General features: G+C 42.4%; 1 protein-coding gene across 2 annotated transcripts in view; it reads left to right on the top strand.

Annotated features, from left to right (window-relative positions):
• Positions 1-22: 22 nt before the first annotated feature.
• Positions 23-19,586, top strand: part of LOC137320796 (uncharacterized) — a 40,671-nt gene continuing 21,107 nt past the window's right edge. Inside the window, exons 1-6 of one of the 2 annotated variants that reach the window (XM_067982640.1) lie at positions 23-189; positions 1,422-1,663; positions 3,964-4,040; positions 5,241-5,323; positions 13,248-13,365; positions 13,885-14,021. In XM_067982640.1, the coding sequence (XP_067838741.1) occupies positions 1,446-1,663; positions 3,964-4,040; positions 5,241-5,323; positions 13,248-13,365; positions 13,885-14,021 (633 nt within the window). In that variant the 5' untranslated portion in view covers positions 23-189; positions 1,422-1,445. Of the gene's footprint in view, positions 190-224; positions 1,157-1,421; positions 1,664-3,963; positions 4,041-5,240; positions 5,324-13,247; positions 13,366-13,884; positions 14,022-19,586 lie in introns of those variants that run through there. The other variant, XM_067982641.1, reaches the window with a different exon arrangement.

Below are 19,586 nucleotides of genomic sequence, written 5' to 3'. Positions count from 1 at the left end.
CTGATCAGCCGAGGCAGTTCAATTTGAAGCGGGAGAGGAGGGAAGGAGGCGGTTGGAGTGGTGCAGCTCATCCTCACTGTAAATAGATTGGGCCTGAGGATAGGGGGGGGAAGCAGACCCGTCCTTTGTCTTTGTACTAATGCAACATGAGCTAATAACTAGCAATAACCACCAGAAGCACAAAGCAAGGTACGGGGGGCGGGGTTCGGTAGTAGGAAGGGTAATTTTAATTCCCAAGAACTGGTAAGAGGTTAAAATAACAGTGGCCCGGCTCTAATTCGCCAAGTTCTGGGTTTAATCCAGGCTGGTTTGTATGTGTGTGCATAGCAGACACCAGGAAGTCCCGCAGAATACTGCGGATGCTGGAAACCTGAAATAAAAACAGAAATATGCAGCAAGTCAGGCAGCGTCTGTGGAGAAAGAAACGAGTTAATGTTTCACGTCAGTGACCTTTCATCAGAACTGGAAGAAGTTGAAGACTTAACAGTCTAAGCAAGTACAGAGCAAGGCAAGAGGGGAGGAAAGGACAAAAGGGAAGGACTCTAATAGGATGAAGGGCAAGAGTGATTAAATGATAAAAGGAATGATGGTTCAAGGCAAGGACGATGGTAATAGGACAAGTAAAAAAACAAAAGATGGGTCTAGAGGAGTTGTAAATGGTAACAGCAGAGCCATTACCAGCACCTGCTATCCAAAAAAATGGGAGCAGTGGTTATGATCTGAAGTTATTGAAATCGTTGTTGAGCCCAGAAGGTTGTAAAGTGCCTATTGGAAAGATGAGGTGCAGTTCTTCGAGCTTTCGTTGGGCTTCATTGAAATAGTGTAGAGGACACAGATTTAAGGTGATTGGCAAAAGAACCAAAGGCGACACGAGGAAAAACTTTTTTACGCAGCGAGTAGTTACGATCTGGAATGCGATGCCTGAAAGGTGGTGGAAGCAGATTCAATCGTGACTTTCAAAAAGGAATTTGATAAATACTTGAAGGGAAAAAACTTGCAGGGCTGCGGGGGAATGAGTTTAACTGGATTGCTTTTACAAAGAGCCAGCCTGGGCTGAATAGTCTCCTTCTGTGCTGTAACCATTCTATGATTCTATTCTATGTGGACAATATACGTTCATTATTCACCAGTTGTAGGACCCCAACCCAATTTTCAGGTACCAATGCATGTATTTTTTAAAAAATTCACATGCTACTGCCAAATTTATCAACATATGTATTAGTACATGAACAGTGGCTAAGTCCTTTGATGTTGAAAGTGTTGCCTTATGTCTTAGGACCTTGCAGAATGTGACTTAAAGTGTACAGCTATAAATTTTTAGTACTCAGTTTACCACATGCTTACTCAGTCACATAGTGCATAGATTTCAGTTTTTAAAAAGGACTTTGTATCAAACTAAATATTATCTGTTGTTTTTCTAGGTTTGGTGAGTGTAGTGCCATATTATGGTTCCTACTCTTAGGTCAAACAAATTTCAAGAAGTAGTTGGTACGCCATGCCATGGATATAAGAACCTCCAAATAGGAGTAAAAATGCAATCTCAGCATCTCTTTGCGAACAGAAGGGAAAACATGGAGACTCCTAATGAGAAAAGTAAACTTGCTTTTACTCCACGACAGCGATTGGTAACACCGCTAATTTCAAATACACTGAATCATCTGATGTAAGTATTGGAGTTAAATGTAGAAAAGTAGGCAAAAGGCCTAATGATTGCTGCATACAATCTTACTAACCGCTAAGCATTAAATATTATTGCATTTGTATAAAATTTTATCACATCAAAACATTTCTGAGATTCTCACAAATTATTTTTTGAAGTGCAATTACTGTTATGTGGGCAAAGGGAGCAGCCATTGTACATAAGCATGTCCCACAGTGACGTGAATGACCAGTTAATGGTGTTTTGGTGGCATTGGTTGACAGAGGAATGTTGGCCAAGACACTGGGAGAACGGCCAGCTTTTTTTTTTGAGTAGTACCTTTTCGATCCTGAACCACCAGAAGGGGCATCAGGACCTCCTGTTTAATGTCTTGTTCAAAAGGTGATACCACAGTGCAATACTGAGGGAATGCTGCATTGTCAGGAGTGTCATTCTAGATTATGAGCTCAAACTATAGTAGGGAGCTAAATCCACAACTTTCTGAGAGTGCTATCAAACGAGCCAAGCAGACACATGAAAAAGTCAAAAAGTAAAACTACAACCCTGAGTGACATTTGGGGATCACAAGATAGTTACGGATGAAGAAAGCCATTTGGCCCTTCTAAATTCATCTATTCAGAATAAGAATTTTATAGCATAGGAGGAACCCATTTTGCCCACCATGTCTGTACTGGCTCTCTAAGAGTTATCCACTTAGCCCCATTCCCATGCCTTTTCCCCATACCTATTAAAATTATTATTTTTCAAATACTTATCCATTTCCCCTTTACAAGTTATTATTATCGATTCTGCTTCTACCACTGTTAGGGCATTCCATGCCATACTAGATCATTAACGAAAAGGAAGGCCATTCGACCCATCTTGATTCATCAATCCAGAAGCAACCTACAGTCCCTCAATTGCAGCATCCAGTGGTTTCTTAAATGCCTCCACTTTTGCATCCAGGAGTTCATTCCATGTGATGATCACTTCGAGTGAAGAAGACTTTCCTGATATCTGTCCCAAATTTACTATTTATAATTTGAACCTGTGTTCCTTGTCCCACTCTTTAAATTGAATTTAATGTAATAGTCTCAATTTACCTATTCCGCTTCCTTAAGTATCTTGTATACCTCTTGGAACAAACTGGATTGCTCTTACAAAGAGCCAGTATGGGCTCGATGGGCTGAATGGCCTCCATCTGTGCTGTAACGATTCTATGATAAGATCACCTCTCAGCCACCTCCTTTCCAGGCTGCCAAGTGCAAGCTTCTCCAGTCCTCCTTCATAACTCAGATCTTTGCCTCCAGTGCTTGAATGTTTTGGCGACCAGTACTCAAGGTGTGGTCTATTGTTCTGGGAAAAAAAGAGCCAATGTTTTAATTTAATGCCACAATGTACTTAAAATGCAAAATTCTACTTGTGTTTGTCAGCTTGTCAGCGAGTGTGGGAAAAGTGCACTCTTTGTCTTCTGAGTCCCACCACTTCTTGAGTGGGTGGCAGACATTCTGATTTTTCCCATGACCTCCACTTGTTTCTCCCAGAGTGTCTGCCTGCTACTGTACGTTTCCACAGTAGCTCAGACATCACTGCAATGTCTCACCACTTGGGAAATCTCATTCCAGCATTGTCTGCAGAGTATTTTCTGTGCCAAGGGAGTCATAGCATTTATTTCATTTTATTGAAAAACTGATAACATTTGCACTCCATGCTTGTTACTTATTCACAGTAATTCTTCAAGCTGGTTGGTAAGACTGAAAATACTTATTTGTTAATGCATTATTATAAGGGATGGATAGAAACTTCTTTATAAAGTTTTTGCTGGGCTCCCTGATAGCTAAGTGGGTAAATGCACTATTAGGTGTGGAACTTCATATAGAACAGGAAGATCTGAGTTCGATCCCTGGTTTGTGCTGAGCTAGCTCATCTCTATCTGGTCAGTTGTTGGGTTGCTACAATTGGGACTCCCTTTCCTTGGCTATGGGGGAAATCAGCCAGGGCCCCCAGTCTTGATTGGTACACACATCAACCCTCTGCTGGAAAGTACACTAGGCGAGGACTGGATTGGGCTTGGCTGTGGCGCCACGTGCAATAAAATAGCTTGCTGACACCCACTGTCTAGGCTCACAGTAAAGAATAGCCCTTATACACCCCTCCTGATTTTCCTTGGAAAGGAGGTGTATAATAGGCGGTCGATCCGATGCTGCCTTTTTCCACCACTACCAAAACTTAAAATCAGCCCTGGTAACTTCAGGGCAGGAAGGGAGAAAAAGTTTTCATTTCATTGAATATTTTTTTAAAAGAAAATGTTTTATTTTTAACAGCTCCAGTATTGAAAAGAGCCAAAAAAAGTCAGAAAAACCGATCAGCCCAAATCTAGCGATGCTTAGAATGACTCCAGGTGAGTTGGTAGTTTGATTAAAATCTTACTTCTCCCAATCAAATGCCATAAAGGTGGGGTGTACAAACTGTCACTTGTTGACCTCAAGTAGACCCTGCACCCTGGCAATCTGGTCTCAAAGCCCAGGCAACCAGGTCCTATTTGTGTTTATATTTCTTATTCACTGGTTTATCCTGTTTGAATTTTGTGGGTCTGGAGGTTTGGAACGTGTTGCTCTTGGTGCTGTTGCCTCATTGATGAATAAATCTAAATCAGCACATTAAAATTTGTCTATATATATATATATATATTGAGATATATGCAAAGTAATAGGAACATGGATTCAAAGTCTATATGTGGTGCCCCCCCACCCCCCCACCCCCCCCCTTCAAAGGCTCTGTGGTATGCACCTATATAACCCACAAACACTACAGGATTGGATGTCCTGCCATAAAAGCTCACTACAGATGCAAATTGGGTGAAGTATTTCCACCAGGGTTGTGAGTTATTGAGAGAAGGGTGCAGCTATGAATGGTGAGTTGGGGGGAATGCAAACAGTTATTAAAGATTTGGCAGTATCTTTAGATGCTGTTATATTTCATGGCAGGTTTTGGGCTGCTTTTACACTTCCATCTGGCGCCGTTCTTCACCATACGCTGAGTTGAGCAGCTAACAAATCCAGTAGCAGCTCCTAAGACTCATGAAAAAGGTGGATCTTTGCTGCCGATGGAACAAGGGAATTTGACAAATTTATATTACTAACTGCAGCCAAAAGCACGAGAACTATGCGTTTGCCATCGACTGCAGTTTTAAACTGTAGCAGTGCCTTAGAGCTGAGCGTACTATATAAACTTTTCAAAGGTCATCTCTGCTCTTCTTTCTCATTTGCCCCACATTTTAGTTGTTGCTGATGTTCCTGCATGAAATAAGCAATAATGGCCTCTCCCTATTCTTCGATTGGTCCATACCAATTTAGCGAAAGTCCCTGACAATTATCAATGCTCATTCATTTAAAGATGTTGTAAACTGTCTAATGGGAAGAAGCATATTCACCCACCAAACCTGATGCTTCTTTACACTAATTTTGTTGAAATATAGAATAATACATTTAAAGCTGTCAAACAGTTCTTATAAAAAGCTGTAGTTCACACTTGCAGAACTGTAGCATGCAACGTAAAATTGAAAGTCTTTTAATTATATTTTGCATATTTAATGAACCAGGTCTTCAACAGAAACAAAAGCTTTTACGGGAAAAGCATCTGAAGGCAAAATCCTCGGTGGACAAGATTCCTGTGGGAGGTGGGGTAAGTATTTATCTCTTGTAATATGTTCTCAAAGCTTTTCCTTGTATTAGATTACATCCTGCCATTTGCAGAGAACACCATGAGTTGGTTAACGGGGACATCTACACAAACATAGTTGCATTTCCTTTGTATGTTTTGTGATGTTCCATTGCTGGATAAAGAGTGCATTTGTGTTCTCATTAAAAGAGTCCTACACTTCTTAAAATAAAATTCAAGCGACTAAATCAACAGAAACCAAATCAAAGGAATCATTTATTTTCCTTCAGCTATTTAAAATGTTAGTATTAGATAGTTGATGAGGAAATAAATATCTGATCTATAGCCTTGAACTCGCTCCAGGATATCCATTATTTAATAACACATGGATACCAGTGGCTAATATGGTGCACATTCTGCTGTGGAATGATACAACATGAGCTCATGACTACAATTCTTCACTTTGTGAGTGACCTATCTTAGCGATTCTGTCACAGGAGGGGCTGACTGGAAATCAAGCCCTTCTTAACATGGAGGAGAAAGCGAGAGTTACGCTGATGTGTGCTCGTCTGCCTTCTAGCCACTGGTTTAAGGCAAGTGTTGGTCAGCCTGGGAGCAGAACACCCACCCCACCTCACTTGTGAATGATGTGGGAGTATCTGAGGAAGGTGTTCCACATCATTGTGCAGTGATATCCACAATGAAGGATCATTCGTATCAACATAAGAAATAGGAGCAGGAGTAGGCCATAATGGCCCTTGAGACTGCTGCGCCATTCAACAAGATTATGGCTGACCTTCAACCTCAACTCCATTTTCCCGCCCGACCCCCCAAGTCCCATGATTCCCCTAGAATCCAAAAATCTATCTATCTCAGTCTTGAATATACTCAACGATTCAGCATTCACAACCGTCTGAGTGAAGAAATTCTTCCTCATCTCAGTCTTAAATGGCCAACTCCTTATCCTGCGACTATGCCGTCTAGTTCAAGTGAGATCAGTTGACGGGAAGTCATTTTCATTTTATTTTTATTCTTGGGATGTGTGCGATGGTAGCATGGCCACGATTATTGCCCATGCTAGTTGCCCTGAAAAGGTGGTGTCCCTTTTTCTATAACTGAGTGGCTTGCTAGACCACTACAAAGGGGCATTAAAAGACAACAGCAAAATGTGGACTAGAGTCATGTATAGACCAGACCAGGAAGGGATGGCAGTTTCCCCTTCCTAAAGGACATTAGTGAGCCAGTTGGGATTTTACTATGATATAGCCAATTTCATGGTCATTTCTTTTCTGGGGCTAGCCCACAAAATTAGCTGATTTATTGACTTTAATTTCACAACCTTGCCATGGTAGGATTTGAACTCACAACCTCTGGGTTGCTAGTCCAGTACCATAACCACTTCCCTGTTAGCCAAAATATTTTGCTTTAACAGTAAAGTGTACAAATAAAGCTTAGTGTGTGCCATTTGTTTTAACTACAGTAAGAAAATGAGTATTAATCTCATAAGGCTTGTTAAGGTTTTAGTTTCCATGACTGATTTGGGCTTTGGGAGCAGATAACAGGCACCACAAACGACTAAAAATGTCAAAATTAAGCAATTTCCATATCCCCTCAAGGTTTTTTTTTGTCCTAACATAATAAACACTTTATCAGATGCTTCCTCTGTAGCCCAAGGATTAGTTTCAACATGTGAAAGTATACAGCTTGTCTAGAAAAAAAATCTAGTTTAACATCTAAAGAATTAATAGTACATTTGAGGAGTGAGGGAGAAACCACAGAACCCTTTGTGATTGGCACATCTCTATTCCTACTGTGAATGCTGTTTGTACGACAGCTACAGGTGAGGTGCCTGAAGATTGGAGGGGAGCAAATGTTGTGCCTTTGTTTAAGAAGGGAGGCAGGGAAAAGCCTGGGAACTACAGACCGGTGAGCCTGACATCTGTAGTGGGTAAGTTGTTAGAGGGTATTCTGAGAGACAGGATCTACGGGCATTTGGAGAGGCAGGGACTGATTAGGAACAGTCAGCGTGGTTTTGTGAGAGGAAAATCATGTCTCACGAATTTGATTGAGTTTTTTGAAGGGGTAACTAAGAAGATAGATGAGGGCTGTGCAGTAGACGTGGTCTACATGGACTTTAGCAAAGCCTTTGACAAGGTACCGCATGGTAGGTTGTTACATAAGGTTAGATCTCACGGGATCCAAGGTGAGGTAGCCAATTGGATTGACGACAGAAGACAGAGGGTGGTTGTAGAGGGTTGTTTTTCAAATTGGAGGCCTGTGACCAGCGGTGTGCCTCGGATCGGTGCTGGGTCCACTGTTATTTGTTATTTATATTAATGATTTGGATGAGAATTTAGGAGGCATGGTTAGTAAGTTTGCAGATGACACCAAGATTGGTGGCATTGTGGACAGTGAAGAAGGTTATCTAGGATTGCAACGGGATCTTGATAAATTGGGCCAGTGGGCCGATGAATGGCAGATGGAGTTTAATTTAGATAAATGTGAGGTGATGCATTTTGATAGCTCGAATCGGGCCAGGACCTACTCCGTTAATGGTACGGCATTGGGGAGAGTTATAGAACAAAGAGATCTAGGAGTACAGGTTCATAGCTCCTTGAAAGTGGAGTCACAGGTGGATAGGGTGGTGAAGAAGGCATTCGGCATGCTTAGTTTCATTGGTCAGAACATTGAATACAGGAGTTGGGATGTCTTGTTGAAGTTGTACAAGACATTAGTTAGGCCACACTTGGAATACTGTGTACAGTTCTGGTCACCCTATTATAGAAAGGATATTATTAAACTAGAAAGAGTGCAGAAAAGATTTACTAGGATGCTACTGGGACTTGATGGTTTGACTTACAGGGAGAGGTTGGATAGACTGAGACTTTTTTCCCTGGAGAGTAGGAGGTTTAGGGGTGATCTTATAGAAGTCTATAAAATAATGAGGGGCATAGATGAGGTAGATAGTTAAAATCTTTTCCCAAAGGTAGGGGAGTCTATAACGAGGGGGCATAGATTTAAGGTGAGAAGGGAGAGATACAAAAGGGTCCAGAGGGGCAATTTTTTCACTCAAAGGGTGGTGAGTGTCTGGAACGAGCTGCCAGAGGCAGTAGTAGAGGCGGGTACAATTTTGTCTTTTAAAAAGCATTTGGACAGTTACATGGGTAAGATGGGTATAGAGGGATATGGGCCAAGTGCAGGCAATTGGGACTAGCTTAGTGGTATAAACTGGGCGACATGGACATGTTGGGCCGAAGGGCCTGTTTCCATGTTGTAAACTTCTATGTTTCTATTCTATACCATATAAGGGGCAACATTACGAGTATGTGCTGCTCGGCAGTGTGCACCTGAATTTCCAACATGCACTGTTGGCAGATGAGGCTTCCTGTCAGCAAGATGGATTTGTAAAATTACCCCGATTGACTAATTTTAAGCTTTCTATAAAAAATTGCATAATTTGTACATATTGAAGGTGGACAAGCTTCTTTACAATGCCCTAGGAAAACTGCTATGTTCGCGCTTTTACCACCACTTAACTCTTTCGGCTTTTGCCTATCTTCTGGTATGCTGATTGCCTGGTGATAGCTTCTCTCTTTCCCATTGCTCACCTTGATTTGATCTGTAGGGCACTTGAACACCAACTAGAGTTGCAGTTTGCCTGGGGCTTCCAGCTATTGGAACTGTTCCAAATCTGTGCAAAAAAGGGTCACTGAACAAGTTGCAGTGACTCAGCTTCCTACGTGCACCTTTGTTTCCGAATCCACTCTAGTCCGCCAGAACAGCATGATACAGTTTTTTGAAACTGTTTTTGCAAAGCACACTTCAGTATGGAAAATGGCAGAGCATGTTCAAATAACACTGTAGTGCATGGCTTAAGACAAAGAAGAAAGTCAGCTGCATATTTTAAATGGTGTTGTAGATAGTAATGAGAAGTGCGTGACCATCTTACCAGACAGTCAGTCAATCGAAATGAGATTCTCAAAGCCCATAGCAGTGTGGCAAACACTCATTTAGCCAGTTAGAAAGCAATTGCTTGTGCACACTTGGGGTGAAGGGTTATCCACTCTGACACAGTAGAGATCAGAGAAATCTAAAATTTTAAAAACAATTTCAAAATCGAATTACTTCAGCTAAAGAAATTAAATTCCATTATTACCACATAAGCTATAGTTCTATTACTGGTTGAGTTGCAAAGTACAGAAATAACTGAGATTAGGAAAATCCTCCTTGCTCTGAAAGGTGAACTGAAACTCTTGATTATGATTATTTTGCCCTGGGAAAGTTCTGTAATGAATTTCCATCCCTTTGTATAATACTTTCAACATACGTTACTCATTGGACAAGTGTAATATTTAAGTAGTTAAAATGACCTGAAGCAGCTAAAAAATTTGCAGGGCTACAGGGAAACAGCAGGGGAATGGGACTATCTGGATTGCTGTTACAAAGAGCCTGCGTGGGCTCGATGGGCCGAATGGCAGCCTCCTGTGCTGTAACCATTCTATGATTCTATACATGAGCACTAACTGTATAGTTTTGGGAAATAGATGAAGTTATGCCACAGCTGGAGTCACTAATCTGAGTAAATTGGAAGGTTGAAAATTTGTGGACCCTCCCGGTACTTTTGTATATGGTACAAGGATGTTGACAGCAATTCTCATTCAGTGCAGAATGTAGCTTCTTTATCAGTCGACCTTTCCTGTGCCGGGAGGGGAGTATGCGTGGATGTGGCCAGACTGCAAATTGTAACATTGTACTTCCGGAATTTGCCACCATTAACATAGATCCCTAAGGTCACAACATCATCTTGAACAATATATTACAGCCACACGATGCTTCAACTAAGGCATTCTAAAATCTCATGACCTTTGTAACCAAGCCAGTAGTAAAAGTGTCCTAAAGTAGTGACTATAGAAGTTATATCTTTTTTTAAAGCTGAAGAAATTTGATATTGAAACAAACCTTTTCATTTCTGTTTTTGAATATCTTTACTCTTGTCTCCTACTTTCTGTTATACTGCAAAATCCAACTTATGTATTAATATGAATTTATAACTGAGATATTGTCCACTTTTGAAAATCCCAACTCCAATGATTATAGTTTTGTAAAGTGGAATCTCCCACTGTTTGCTGGGGGAGCTGCCTTACATTTAGGATAATGTTGCATTTAGGGATTGTAAACTCTAGTGCTGTGAGTGCTTTTTTTATATTTCAAAATACACTTTATTTCATAAAATTTAAAGATACACACAGTTCAATGAAAAAGGACACAATTCCAAGCAATGCAGATTGTACACACTGATTCCATTATTACAATTCAAAACACAGTACATATCTTCTAATACATTCTGTACAATACAAAGTGGGGTGGCCTTTCCCCATAGAGCCTTTGCGTAGGCTGCACCTCGCTTCAGTGCGTCCCACAGCACGTACTCCTGGACCTTGGAGTGTGCCAGTTGGCAACACTCTGTTGTGGACAGCTCCTTCAGCTGGAGGACCAACAGATTTTGGGTGGACCAAAGGGCCTCCTTCACCGAGTTGATGGTCTTCCAGCAGCAATTGATATCTGCCTCATTGTGTGTGCTGGGGAACAGCCCATAGAGCACAACGTCCTGTGTTACCAAACTGTTGGGGATGTACCGGGACAGATACCAACACATCTGTCTCCACACTTACTGCGCGAGGGGGCAGTCCATCAGGAGGCGGGCAATGGTCTCATCCCTGCCGCAGCCTCGAAGGCAGCTTGCGATGGTGCTGAGATTCCATGCGTGTTGGAAGGACCGCACTGGGAGGGCCCTTCTCGCCACCACCCAGGCTACATCCTGATGCCTTGAGACGTTCTGCCAAATGGCATCGACCGTCTGGTCGGGGAACTGCCCGATTGGATCCACCCTCTCCTTTCCCTGCAGAACTCTCGAAACATTCCATGCCGACCACTGTCTTGACGGCCTCGTGGCCGAAGGGGTTCCTACTCGGGAACTTCTCCACCTGGGACAGGTGGTGGGGTATGGTCCAGCTGGACGGGACGTCCTGCGTCTGCATGGCCAGCGTGGCCAGACCCAGTCTTCAGTGTGGCGTACAGGTAGAAACTCAGCACATAGTGACACTTAGTGTTTGCGTACTGGGACTCTACACACATCCTGAGGCAGCCACACACAAAGGTGGCCATCAGGATCACAGCGGCATTGGGGACGCCCTACCCCCCTTTGTCTGGGGGCTTGTACATGGTGTCCTTGCAGATGCGTTCTACTGTGGACCTCCAGACGAAGTGGAAGATAGCTCGGGTGACTATGACGGCGGATCGGTAGGGAATGGGCCAGATCTTAGCCACGTAGAGCAACACCGTGAGTACCTCACATCTTATCACCAGGTTCCTGCCGGTTATGGAAAATGAGTGCCCCATCCACATACCAAGTCTTGGCGACCCGTTCCTCCCAGTTCTTGGTGCAAGCCTGGGGCCCCCTGAACCAGATCCCCAGCACCTTCAGGTAGTCACACCTGTCGGTGAAGGGGACAAAGGATCAGATCTCCCACCTGCCAAAGAACATGGCCTCACTCTGGCCCCCAAGGCCAGCTCAAAACGGTCGCAGATGCCCATCAGGCTGTGTACCGACCACTGATCGGAGCAAAAGACGGTGACGTGATGTTACAGGGAAGCCTTAACCTGAGAGCCTCGGCTGTCTGGGATCGTCACCCCCCCCCCACCCACACCGGAGACCTGCGTCCTTCCTGATGGCTGTGGCAAAAGGCTGGATACAACATGTGAACAAGGTACAAGAGAGGACTGCCCTGCCTAACTCCAGATCTGATCGGAAGGCTCTCCGACTCCCACCCGTTGATTAGGACTGTGATATGGATGTCCGTGTAAAGCAGTCGGATCCAATCACTGATTCCCTCCCCAAACACTATTTTGGAGAGCACATCCATCATGTATGTATGGGATGTTCTGTTGAAGGCTTTCTCCTTGTCCAGGTATTCACCTAAGGCAGGTGTTCACCCCCCTGTCCTGTATGTAGGCGATTGTATCCCTGAGCAGCGAAAGGCTATTGTAGATCTTCTTGCCAGGTACAGTACAGGTCTGATCCGGGTGGATCACCACTCCAGAGCAGACTTGAGCCTGTTGGCGATGGCCTTAGAATCTTGTAGTCGACATTTAGCACGGAAATGGGTCGCCAATTTCTGATTTCTTCCCTCTTCCCCCTTCCGCTTGTAGATGAGGATGATGATGCCCTCCAGTGCTGTGAATCCTTAGTGCTACCAATCAATGTGGTAGTCCATAATTATACAAAGTCCCTGTCATTCTTTCTCTTTCCTTTCCTATCTGGTAAGCAGTTACCTAATGTGCACCCAGACTACATTAACAAAAAAAAACATATTTACTGTCAGTTAGTTGCTTGACTTTCTTGCTGTGCTTCTGTTTGTGAGGGGAGAGAGTAGCACATTGGAGTTAGAGCACGGTCTCACCTGTGGGATCTGTATTTGAATATGGCCTAAAGTGATGTGATGTATCTCCTCTCTGCCAGCTATTAAGATCCTATGTAAAATCTCTGAGTAGACAAGTCAATTGCTAGAGCCAAATGCTCTTAAGAAAAGAATCCCCCCCCCAATTTGGCACAAATAGGTACTAAAATGAACAATTACAGAGTTTAGAAGATTGTAAAGCATTGGCGGGGTGGGGGTAGGAGGGATAAGATTAACACCATGGTGTTGAGGCTAAGATATAATAGTGCAGAGTAGAGGGAATTTTACTCAGTATCTAGCTCTACTATACCTAACTTGGGTGCCCAAAATGGAAAAGTAGTTCCATTCCCAAACACTGAGGTCCCTTGTGTTGATTAGCACAAAAATTCACCAAAAGAAAAACTTGATGAGTAATTAAGCTAACCAATGAATTTAAAGAAAAATCTTTTACTTATCACAGGCACCTAATGATTCAATTTCTTGATTTGCAGGTCAGCCTATGGCCAGAAATGGACAATATGAGACTTACTAAAGGAGAAGTAATTGTTCTCACTGTATCATCTTTGCTCCTAAGTTTTGCTGTTATCATCTTGTTTGACTACTTGCATGGTATGTGTTCAGTTTAGTTCTGGAAGGGCCAAAACCTTATTTAAATTATCCATTGATACTTCACCACAGTTTTGGCTCCAAAAGTTAGCCTGTGTTGTAAACCACAGGAGATTCTGATGAAAGACCTCTCTCCAAAATGCTAACCCATCTTTTCTCTTGGAAAAGATGGAAATACACACCGGGTGCAATGTTTTATTTTTATTTCAATAACTAGCATTTACATTTTTTTCTTTAAATGAAATTGTTTTACTAGACGCTGTTGATTTTTTTGCTCTTTGGTTACAATAGATTGCATGTGATCTCTGGAAGGAGCAGGCTTGATGGGCTGAATAGCCTTTTTGCATTTCATGTATTTGTGCTCAGTTTAATCATACTTGAGTCCCTGATCCTAGGAAAATCCACCTTCCCTGTGATGCTTTGTACCATTTGAATAATTAGCTCTTAAACCTCCTTGTCCTTTAACAGGTCACCTCAAGTCACTGCGACAGTGTTAGTGATTGAACTTGTATCTGTTCTTAGGCCCATTGCTGATGCATTTGAATTACTACAGTGGGAGAGTGTGGGCATTCCATGGATACCATCCTATTACAAGCAGCTCAGAAGCAGCACTCAACCAATCACTCATAAGGTGGCACAAGGATTTCTGGAAGCTATTGGTGAGTAATGAAAAGATGGACAACTTATTAATAGAGAATCAAAGCTCAAGTTCTCTGATGCTTTTCTTGCCAGCAACCCTAGCTCCACCATACATTAACTACAACTGGTTCAAAACTCTGTTGCTTACATACTATCCTAGACTATGTGCTATTTACCCAATAAATAGGGTAGCCCAATGGTAGCCCTCTTGTCTCTGACTCAAGGTTATGGTTTCAAGTCCCACTCCAGAGACTTAAACCCATAATCTAGGCTGATACTTTACTGCAGTACTTGAGGGAGTACTATAGGCGGTGCAATCTTTTGGATAAGACGTTAAATCAAGGCCCCATCCCCGGGATCTCTCAGGTGGATGTAAAAGATCCTATAGCACTATTCAAAGAAAAGCAGGCATGTTCTCCTGGTGCTGTGGCCAACATTTATCCCTCAACCGACATTATTAAAAACAGATTGTCTGGTCATTTATCTCATAGCTGTTTGTGGAACCTTGCTGTGCACAACTTGACTGTCACATTTCCCTACACTACAACAGTGAATACAATAACAACAACTTGCATTTATATTGCACCTTTAACATAGTAAAACGTCCCAAGGCGCCTCACAGGACTGTTATCAAACAAAATTTGACACAAAGCCACATTAGGAGATATTAGGACAGGTGACCAAAAGAGTGGTCAGAGGGATATGTTTTAAGGAGCATCTTAAAGGAGAAAGTTTAGGGAGGGAATTCCAGAGCTTAGGGCCTAGGCAGATTAAGGCACGGCTGCCAATGGTGGAGTGATTAAAATCAGATATGCACAAGAGGCAAGAATTGGAGGAGCGCAGAGATCTCGGAGGATTATAGGGCGGGAGGAGGTTACAGAGATAGGGAGGGGCGAGGCCATGGAGAGATTTGAAAACGAGGATGAGAATTTTAAAATCGAGGCTTCCTGGACTAGGAGCCAATGTAGGTCAGTGAGCACAATCATGAATCTTTTCATAATTGGGAACAGAAAAAGAGAGGTGGATTCAGTAAAATTTAATGTGATTTTGTTGGGTTTTTTTCTAGGCTTATATAAGTGTTGCAGTAGAAGATGTTCCAATGTTCCTAAAATAAGGGAGTAAATGATGTAGTTGTACAACTTGTTTAAGCCAAATAGGTGGCTGGCAGAATTGTGCATATTTCAGAAATATTAGGGATCAAACATGGGACATGTTCCATTTGAAATTCTGAATATTGTCCAAGAATTTAAGTAACAGTATTTACATAATGTTTTCATGCCCTCTGCTGTCAGTAGATCAGTACTACAGTCAATTGGCTAAGTGCCAGCGAATGCGGCTTAAAAAGAAAATGGTACAGTAGACCCTATTTATCAGAGTCTTTGGGCAAAAGGCTGATGGTGCAATAGATTAGGACATGGTTCTAAAAAGGTTAAAAACTGCTTCAGTCATGAATCCTTTCATAATTGCGAATAGAAAAAGAAAAATGGATTAAGTAAAATTTAATGTGATTTTTTTTTTGTAGGATTATATAAATGTTCCTATGTTCCTAAAATAAGGGATTATAAAACGATAGCCAGATGATATTACTGGAGCCTATTCACTTTGGCAGAATGTGAAAATACAACGATGTGCTGGCAGACTGGAATAAGTTACGGTGCTTTTAACTTAGACAAGTATGATAAAGCAGACTGCATAATGATTTGTGATAAGGCTGAATTATATATTAAAAACAAAAACTGATGGTACAGCTGATCTAATCCCTGACAGATTGGCCATGACCCCAAGAAAAAATAGAGGATGAGTTCATCTGCATCACTACTCTGCACCTCCAACGCACATTTGCTGAGCTCTGACTGTACATTACCTGCTTGTGCTTGCAGGCAGGTACTGGTTTTGGTGCTTGAGAAACCTAAATGCAAGAGTAAATAATGGAAATTAATTGTTTAGGATTTAAAAAAAAAAAATCTGATCATATATTAAAATATGTGGTAAGCAGCCTCTAGTGGCTCAAATTCCAAATTTGAACATTAACATATGATTAGAATAATTATTTTATGCAAGGGTTGACATTTATTGTACTGGAAATGACTTAATGTACTATTACATAATGAATATTACATGGATCTGCTGCCTGGTTTTGTAGTCTGACTTGGTCTAATCACAGTTCTCTGAATCCTTCATGTTTTCTGAGGGGGAGGAAGGATAAGCGCACACAATTAATGTATTGTATATTTTGATGGGCTAAAAATTCAGTATTAAATTGAATTTTGGCTGTTAGGTAAACAGAAGGATCCCAACAGTAGCATTTTTATACAGCTTGTATGTTAAATATACATTGCCTAAATTTTCATGCCGATCATGAATACCAGTGAGGGCATTGACACCTCGGGGGAGTGCGGTCAGGAACAAATCCACGGCCCTGTGGGAGACTCAGCTGCACGGGGGCACAAGAAATGCTGTTTTTATATGGGATTCGATAAGGGGATAGACAGGCGTTTCTGCAGCTGCTGATGTGAGTTCCGCATGGTGCGTTGCCTCCCTGGTGCTAGGGTAAAGGACATCACCGAGAGGGTGCAGAACATTTTGTGGGGAGAAGTCGTCATAGTCCATGTAGGAACAATGATATAGGAAGAAGGATTGAGGTCCTGCAGTCAGAGTTTCAGGAGATAGGGAGGAAGTTAAAAAGCAGAACCTCGAAGGTAGTAATCTTTGGATTACTCCCAGTGCCACGCGCTAGTGAGTATAGGAATAGTAGGATAAGACCGGTTAATGCATGGCTGGAGAAATGGTGCAGGAGGGAGGGCTTCAGATTCCTGGGGCATTGGGACCCGTTCTGGGGCAGGAGGGATCTGTACAAGATGGACTGGTTGCATCTCAACAGAGCTCGACCAATGTCCTAGTGGGGAGGTTAACCAGTGCTCTGGGGAGGGTTTACACTAATTTGGCAGGGGGTTGGGCACCAGGATGAAACATTAGAAAGCAGAAACAATGTGCACAGAGCACTGGGAGGGACAAATAGCACTAGAGTAAAGAAGAGTTCAGAAATAGGAGGGATCAGATGAGACAAATGCAAGACAATCTAAAATGAGTTTGTTGTGCATGTGCGTAAATGCTCGTAGCGTGGTAAATAAGGTTGGTGAGCTGCAGGCTCAAGTTGCCACATGGGACTACGATATAATGGCAATAACAGAGACCTGGCTCAAAGAAGGGGATGATTGGGTACTTAATATTCTTGGCTACAAGGTATTCAGGAAAGATAGGGAAGGAAAGAATGGAGAGGGGGAGGGGTTGGTGGCAGTGTTGATCAAAGCAACTATTATAGCACTGGAAAGGGATCATGTAGGTGAGGGATCAAAGACAGAATCTATTTGGTTAGAATAAAGGAACAATAGAGGAGCTATTACGTATCTGGGTGTTTACTATAGGCCACCAAATAGTGGGAAGGAGATAGAGGCCAAATTTGCAGGCAAATTACAGAAAGATGCAAGAAATATAGAGTAGTGATAATGGGGGATTTCAATTATCCCAATATAGACTGGTATAGTAATGGTGTAAAGGGCAAAGAGGGGGAGGAATTCCTGAAATGTGTTCGAGAACTTTCTGGAACAGTGTGTTTCCAGCCCAACAAGGAAGGAAGCAGTGCTGGATCTGGTTCCAGGGAATGAAATGGGGAGGTGGAGCATGTTTCAGGGGGGAACATTTGGGGAACAGTGATCATAATATCATTAGGTTTAGAATAGTCATTGAAAAGGACAAGTAACAATCACATGTGAAAATACTTAACTGGAGGAGGGGTAATTTCAGTGAGTTAAAAAGGAATCTTGGTAGGCAAAACAGTAATTGAACAATGGGAGGCCTTCAAGGAGTAGATGGTTTGGGTACAGAGTAAACACATTACTACCAGGGGGAAAGGCAGGGCATCCAAAGCTACAGCTCCCTGGATGACTAAAGATATAGAGCTTAAAATGAAACAGAAAAAGGAGGCTTATGATGAATGTAAGATTCATAATACAGTAGAGAACACAAAGTACAGAGGAGATCTAAAAAAGGGAATGAGGGGTGAAGAGAGAGTATGAGAATAAAATTAGCGGCTATCATAAAAGGAACTCAAAAGTCTTTTATAAACATATAAATGATAAAAGGGTAGTCAAAGGAAGGGTGGGACTGATTAGGGACAAAAAAGGGGATCATCTTGTGGAGGCAGAGGGCATGGCTGAGGTACTAAATGCATACTTCACTAGATTAGAGGGTGCTGCCATTGTAGCAATAAAGGAGGAGATAGTAGCGATATTGGATAGGATAAAAATAGATAGAGGAAGTACTTAAAAGATTGGCAGTCTCAAAGTAGAAAAGTCACCCGGTCCAGATGGGATGCATCCTAGGTTACTGAGGGAAGTAAGGGTGGAAATTGCGGAGGCTTTGGCCACAATCTTCCAATCCTCCTTAGATATAGGGACAATGCCAGAGGACTGGAGAATTGCAAATGTTACACCCCTATTCAAAAAAGGGGAGGGAGATAAACCCGACAATTACAGGCGAATCGTAGAAACATAGAACATAGAAGCAAGAGTAGGCCATTCGGCCCTTCGGGCCTGCTCCACCATTCAAAATGATCATGGCTGATTGTCTAACTCAGTACCCTGTTCCCGCTTTTTCCCCATATCCCTTGATCTCTTTAGCATTAAGAAATTTATCTATCTCCTTCTTGAATACATCTAATGACTTGGCCTCCACTGCCTTCTGTGGTAGAGAATTCCACAGGTTCATCAGCCTCTGAGTGAAGAAATTTCTCCTCATCTCTGTTCTAAATGGCATACCCCTGAGACTGTGACCCCTGGTTCTGGACTCCCCAGCCATCGGGAACATCCTCCCTGCATCTAGTCTGTCTAGTCCTGTTAGAATTTTATATGTTTCGATGAGATCACCTCTCATTCTTCTAAACTCTAGTGAATATAGGCCTAGTCGACCCAATTTCTCTTCATACGTCAGTCCTGCCAACCCAGGAATCAGTCTGGTAAACCTTCGTTGCACTCCCTCCATGGCAAGGACATCCTTCCTCAGATAAGGAGACCAAAACTGCACACAATACTCCAGATGTGGTCTCACCAAGGCCCTGTATAACTGCAGTAAGACATCCTTGCTCCTGTACTCAAATCTTCTTGCATTCGCCTTCCTAACTGCTTGCTGCACCTGAATGCTCGCATTCAGGTGCAGCAAGGACACCCAGGTCTTGTTACACCTCCCCTTTTCCCAATCTATCACCATTCAGATAATCTGCCTTTCTATTTTTACAACCAAAGTGGATAACCTCACATTTATCCACATTATACTGCATCTGCCATGTTCTTGCCCATTCACCCAACTTGTCCAAATCACATTGGAGCCTCTTTGCATCCTCCTCACAGCTCACATTCCACCCCAGCTTTGTGTCGTTTGTAAACTTGGAAATGTTACATTTAGTTCCCTCATCCAAATCATTGATATATATTGTGAATAGCTGGGGCCCAAGCACTGATCCCTGCGGTACCCCACTAGTCACTGCCTGCCACCCGGAAAAAGACCCGTTTATTCGTACTCTCTGTTTA

The sequence above is a fragment of the Heptranchias perlo genome, chromosome 4 (assembly GCF_035084215.1).
Source record: "Heptranchias perlo isolate sHepPer1 chromosome 4, sHepPer1.hap1, whole genome shotgun sequence".
NCBI lineage: Eukaryota > Metazoa > Chordata > Chondrichthyes > Hexanchiformes > Hexanchidae > Heptranchias > Heptranchias perlo.
This window is presented reverse-complemented; position numbering and strand designations above follow the sequence as displayed.